This window comes from Oncorhynchus tshawytscha, unplaced genomic scaffold, assembly GCF_018296145.1.
Source record: "Oncorhynchus tshawytscha isolate Ot180627B unplaced genomic scaffold, Otsh_v2.0 Un_contig_564_pilon_pilon, whole genome shotgun sequence".
NCBI lineage: Eukaryota > Metazoa > Chordata > Actinopteri > Salmoniformes > Salmonidae > Oncorhynchus > Oncorhynchus tshawytscha.
Window position 1 is genome coordinate 370,038 of NW_024609738.1, and position 5,999 is coordinate 376,036.

Below are 5,999 nucleotides of genomic sequence, written 5' to 3' on the forward strand. Positions count from 1 at the left end.
ACGTCACATCTGGGGACATTAATCCTAGTTATCACATTTTCTATTAAAAACATTGCCAAATTGTTTGAATGACAGTGGTGTTTTGTTTGGGGTACATGTAACTGTGTACATTATGTATAAACATGAGGTTTATGCTTATTTTGTCAAAATGTTCTCTTATCACTGGTTTTATTGAAGATCAATTCTTATTACTCATACCCTGAGTATAGTAGGTTACTGTATAAAAAATAGTATTTAAAAATATTTATTCTGCATTGGCCTGAAGAGAAGAGAGGGGTGTGCAGTGAATTCGCACAATCTGAACAATACTCTCTAAATTAGGTGGATTTGATTTAGCTCATCCTAAATGCCGGATCAGTAGAGAGGAGAGATATTGTACCAAAAGTGCAAACGCTGCCCCCCGGGACCACAAAATCGAACGCACCTTTGTTCTGGCGTGTCTTTACGTAGCTGCGTCACTCCTATTTGTTCCTTCCCGGTGCGTGCACGGCGTCCGCTATCAAACTCACAGAAATCATGGTAAGCGAACCTCTTTGTTCCGTTTATAAACATTTTTATTTCAACGACATTATTGTAATCGTTAACTACACTGAGTAAAAACAACATTATCTTAAACGTGCAGTATCTTGCATAAATATGGGTTTTGTTCATTTCTTTATATCTGACGGGTGTAACATTGACTGAGGAAGCACATGGGTCCTGGACGCAGCCAACTAGTTAGCTAGCATGCTAAGGTAGCCGGTTAGCTAAAAGCGTCATGTGGTAATTTTATGTCGATGGCATTATGTGATCAACAGAAAAACCAAGCCTGATGTAAAAACAATTCATTTTCACCTGAAACTGGATTAACTTTGAATGAACGTAGCAGTAGAAGCGACGTAATTATTATTTTATTTATTGCAAACTTGCTAAGGGGTTGAGCTAACGACCTAAGCTACATTGTCTCCCGTCAGTATCCCTAGATTTGTAGTTAGCTAACTAATTGTTGGGCTTGGCCATCTAACAGTAGCATGACACGACAAAAATTTCAAAGTTTTCATGTTCTTGCACAATGACACAACTAGGAAGGCTACAGTTCTAGCTATAGAGTTTGCCAAAACGCAGTTAGTTTGGGCCACAAAGCTTCTAGCGGGTTCTTTGGAGCAGTGGGCGGAGTCATCCTGGTCCTTGTTACAGCGTCTGCTGTTCATACATACAAGTCCACCTATGACCATGTATGGTCGGCGATGTACAGTTTTGAGTTTGATAATAAAGGCACAATGTTGCTATTTTTGTTGTTGATTTGATACAAATGTAAGCATGAGTCTAGACATTTCAATGCATCATTCCCATCAACTGGCAAATTATGTCAGCAGCCTTTGGCTTCTTACACATGTTTGTCATCTTGACACTACCATAATTATGGATATTTCTTTGACCTAATATATTATCATAGAGATTGTCAAAAGATTTTACTTTTTACACAAGCATTCACCAGTTTGCCTTGCGTGGGGTGTGTGACTCTGGGAAGATTGCGTTGTCTGAGATCCTAACCTGTCTTGCAGGCGTCCCTATCCATGGCCCCAGTGAACATCTTCAGGCAAGGAGCTGACGAGGAGAAAGCTGAGACCGCCCGTCTGGTGAGCTGAGTGCTCTGTGATGTTTACTTTATGTTATGTTGGTATATTATCCCCCTTTATATTATTCTACATTAATAGCTGCTTTAATACTGTACCATTCATTTATAACAATGTTTTGTAGTGTTGTCACGACACCAACATTTTACCTACGGTACCAGGACAAGTATCGAGATACCACAGGGGAAACATTTCAGTGGCCTAATGTCCTGTTCGTCCCTTCCCCCCAACTCTTGTTCCCATATTCTAAACATTATACACATGTGCTACACGCAAAAATATGTCACTGATATTCACATCATTCTCTCAACCGCTAATGCGCACGTCGTTCTCTCAACCGCTAATGCGCACGTCGTTCTCTCGGCCGCTAGCGCGCACAGGTGAGTGATGGCTGGAAGAGGATGCAGCTGACAGACTGCAGCTCCCACACCTGATATGTGCATGAAAGTCAAGTGGACATTATTGAACCTGCCCATACAAGAGACTAGTGGCTGTTTAAAAATAAAATAAAAACCGGACTTTATTAACATAACAGGTGCCCGGTGTAGGGCTGAAACAGGTGGTAGTATCATATGAAACGGGACTACGCTATTCAAGTATTCTAAAATGTTGGTATCATAAAATGTTTTGGTACTGTGATATTACCGGTATGTCGTGCTACACTGATGTTTTGGTACTGTGATATTACCGGTATGTCGTGCTACACTGATGTTTTGGAAGAGGATGCAGCTGACAGACTGCAGCTACACCTGATATGTGCATGAAAGTCAAGTGGACATTATTGAACCTGATGTTTTGAGACTAGTGGCTGTTTAAAAATAAAATAAAAACCGGACTTTATTAACATAACAGGTATTGGCTGAAACATGTGGTAGTATCATATTTTGGTACTATTGATATTCTAAAATGTTGGTATCATAAAATGTTTTGGTACTGTGTATTACCGGTATATGTGCTACACTGATGTTTTGGGTTTTCTCCAGTCGTGCTACACTGATGTTTTGGTACTGTGGTATTACCGGTATATCTGCTACACTGATGTTTTGGGTTTTCTCCAGTCGTCCTTCATCGGTGCCATCGCCATTGGAGATCTGGTGAAGAGTACCTTGGGACCAAAAGGAATGGTATGCATCACTCAGCAAGTCTGTCATTGACATCAATGAATTATTAATACCAAATTACCAATTATGAACAATTATACTAACAAACAAAAAAACCTAAGTGCATAGCATGACTTGATAAACTCAACTAGACCAAATGTATAGTTTGCATGGCTCAAACTCACATTGACTGTCCGTCCCCAAAGCCAACACCCCCTTTGGCTGCCTTTCCTTCCAGTTCTCTGCTGCCAATGACTGGAACGAATTGCAAAAGTCATCAAGCTGGAGACTTATATCTCCCTCACTAACTTTAAGCATCAGCTGTCAGAGCAGCTTACCGATCACTGTACCTGTACACAGCCCATCTGTAAATAGCCCACCCAACGACCTCACCCCCAAATTGTTATTTATTTATTTTTGCTCTTTTGCACCCCAGTATCTCTACTTGCACATCATCATCTGCACATCTATCACTCCAGTGTTAACGCTAAATTGTATTTTGTATTATGGCCTATTTATTTATTATTTACTACATTTGCACACACTGTACATAGATGTTTCTATTGTGTCATTGACTGTACGTTTGTTTGTGTAACTGTAGTTTTTGTTGCACTGCGTTGCTTATCTTGGCCAGGTCGCAGTTAAATAAAAAATGTATAAATAAATAACCTTGCAGGACAAGATCCTTATCGGAGGTGGCAGGGAGGGAAGTGTTACAGTCACCAATGATGGGGCCACCATCCTTAAAGCCATCGGAGTGGACAACCCCGCTGCCAAAGTGTTGGTTGGTGAGTTTTGATGTTCACCAGTGTTAGCAGTTGATGTTACTCTTCAATAACACGGACCCCAAAGCAAATCAGGGGGAGGAGAATAGGATTTATTCAAAGAGGAATTGTTCATTCTCCCCTGTCCTCAGTGATTCTCTAAGAGGATTCTCTCCTGTGATTCTCCCCACAGAACAAGGGGACAGGGTGTACTTTATAACCCAGCCCTAGCCTGTGGTTGAGGAATTATAATTCCTGAAATGAAACTGGGCCCATGGCTAAATAACAAGTATCCTATTTCAGGTTCAATGTATAAACAATTTTGACCAATGAGAACTTGCCATGTAGCTATGAGTCCCGGACTAAAATTCCTCCCATGTCTCTGACCCATTGATCGTTAATCCCCTATTACATAAAAAACACTATTTCCATTGATCGTTATTACTTTGACTTTTCGTCCTCTGCGTTGTGTATTTCACTGGTTGGTGAGGGTTGTGTTCACTAGTTTAACTATAGTTGTAGGGAGATATGAAAGGCCTGCACATGGTATAATGCTGCTCCCCAAGGCAGTGGCCCTCTGCTATGCTGTCTTTCTGGACACTGTTGTTGTCCTCTCTGATCCTATAGTCCTCCTGTCTTCCAGACATGTCCTAGACCCTCTCTGATCCTATAGTCCCTGTCTTCCAGACATGTCCTAGACCCTCTCTGATCCTCCTGTCTTCCAGACATGTCCAAGACCCAGGATGATGAGGTTGGAGACGGCACCACCTCTGTCACGGTATTGGCTGCTGAACTGCTCAGGGTAAGAGTGGATGATTTACTTAACAACCCTTAATCACCCTCTTCAGCACATCTAGCTAATACTGTATTTCACATCGCAGTCTGTTGTGAAGAGATTAACTCCTGGGAGTAAAACCATTATCAACACCAGCTGTAGTGCGTTGTCTTGGTAATACTTCCTAAAGTTATCAACGATCCAATAACAAATGCTTGTTTTTTTTTGTTTCCCGTTGCAAAATGGTTTTTCTACGGTGTACCCAAATGAATACAACCCTGGTGTCTTGCCTTTTAGGAAGCTGAGCTCCTCATCGCCAAGAAGATCCACCCTCAGATCATAATCTCTGGCTGGAGGAAGGCCACCCAGGCAGCCCGCCAGGCTCTGAAGGAGGCTGCTGTGGATCATGGGTAGGCCTTATGATGAAGCATGTCTAGATGTCAGGTTTAACTGCTAGGTCTCTATCACACAACTCAGCTAATGTCATGAGATGTTATATGTTTTTAATAAGCTCTTACATAGATGATTAATCACCCATCCAAAACCATAAAGAAAGGCTACACACATTGCTACGCTGTGGAAAATACTATCCTACCCCTCCTCCTGTTTATTCTCCCCTCCTGTTTATTCTCCCCTCCTGTTTATTCTCCTCATCGCCTCCCTCCTGTTTATCTCTCCCTCCTGTTTATTCAGCCCCCCTCCTGTTTATTCTAGGCCCCTCCTGTTTATTCTCCTCTCCTCCTGTTTATTCTCCCCTCTCCTCCTGTTTATTCTCCCTCCCCTCCTGTTTATTCTCCCCTCCCCTCCTGTTTATTCTCCCCCTCCCCCTCCTGTTTATTCTCCCTCTCCTCCTGTTTATTCTCCTCCTGTTTATTCTCCCTCCCTCCTGTTTATTCTCCCCCCTCCTCCTGTTTATTCTCCCCTCTCCTCCTGTTTATTCTCCCCTCTCCTCCTGTTTATTCCCCTCCCCTCCTGTTTATTCTCCCCTCCTGTTTATTCTCCCTCTCCTCCTGTTTATTCTCCTCCTGTTTATTCTCCCTCTCCTCCTGTTTATTCTCCCCTCCTCCTGTTTATTCTCCCTCCTCCTGTTTATTCTCCCCTCTCCTCCTGTTTATTCTCCCCTCTCCTCCTGTTTATTCTCCTCCCCTCCTGTTTATTCTCCCCTCTCCTCCTGTTTATTCTCCCCCTCCTCCTGTTTATTCTCCCCTCCCTCCTGTTTATTCTCCCCTCTCCTCCTGTTTATTCTCCCCTCTCCTCCTGTTTATTCTCCCCTCCTCCTCCTGTTTATTCTCCCCACTCCTCCTGTTTATTCTCCTCTCCTCCTGTTTATTCTCCCCACTCCTCCTGTTTATTCTCCTCTCCTCCTGTTTATTCTCCTCTCCTCCTGTTTATTCTCCCCCCTCCTCCTGTTTATTCTCCCCCTCCTCCTGTTTATTCTCCCCTCCCCTCCTGTTTATTCTCCCCTCCCCTCCTGTTTATTCTCCCTCCTGTTTATTCTCCCTCCTGTTTATTCTCCCCACTCCTCCTGTTTATTCTCCCCTGTTTATTCTCCTCCTGTTTATTCTCCCCTCTCCTCCTGTTTATTCTCCCCTCTCCTCCTGTTTATTCTCCCCTCTCCTCCTGTTTATTCTCCCCTCTCCTCCTGTTTATTCTCTCCTCCTGTTTATTCTCCCCACTCCTCCTGTTTATTCTCCCCTCTCCTCCTGTTTATTCTCCCCTCAGTAACGACCAGGTGAAGTTCCAG

The 5,999-nt window shown here is 43.0% G+C and overlaps 1 protein-coding gene across 1 annotated transcript; it reads left to right on the plus strand.

The window, feature by feature from the left end:
- Window positions 1-414: 414 nt before the first annotated feature.
- On the plus strand, window positions 415-5,999 carry LOC112239882 (chaperonin containing TCP1, subunit 2 (beta); the record flags this gene model as incomplete). The annotated part of the gene is given in 7 exon segments (XM_042317432.1): window positions 415-519; window positions 1,545-1,619; window positions 2,675-2,740; window positions 3,393-3,504; window positions 4,206-4,282; window positions 4,553-4,665; window positions 5,978-5,999. Coding segments are annotated over 7 exon segments (468 nt in total), but the record flags the coding sequence as incomplete, so codon positions are not given.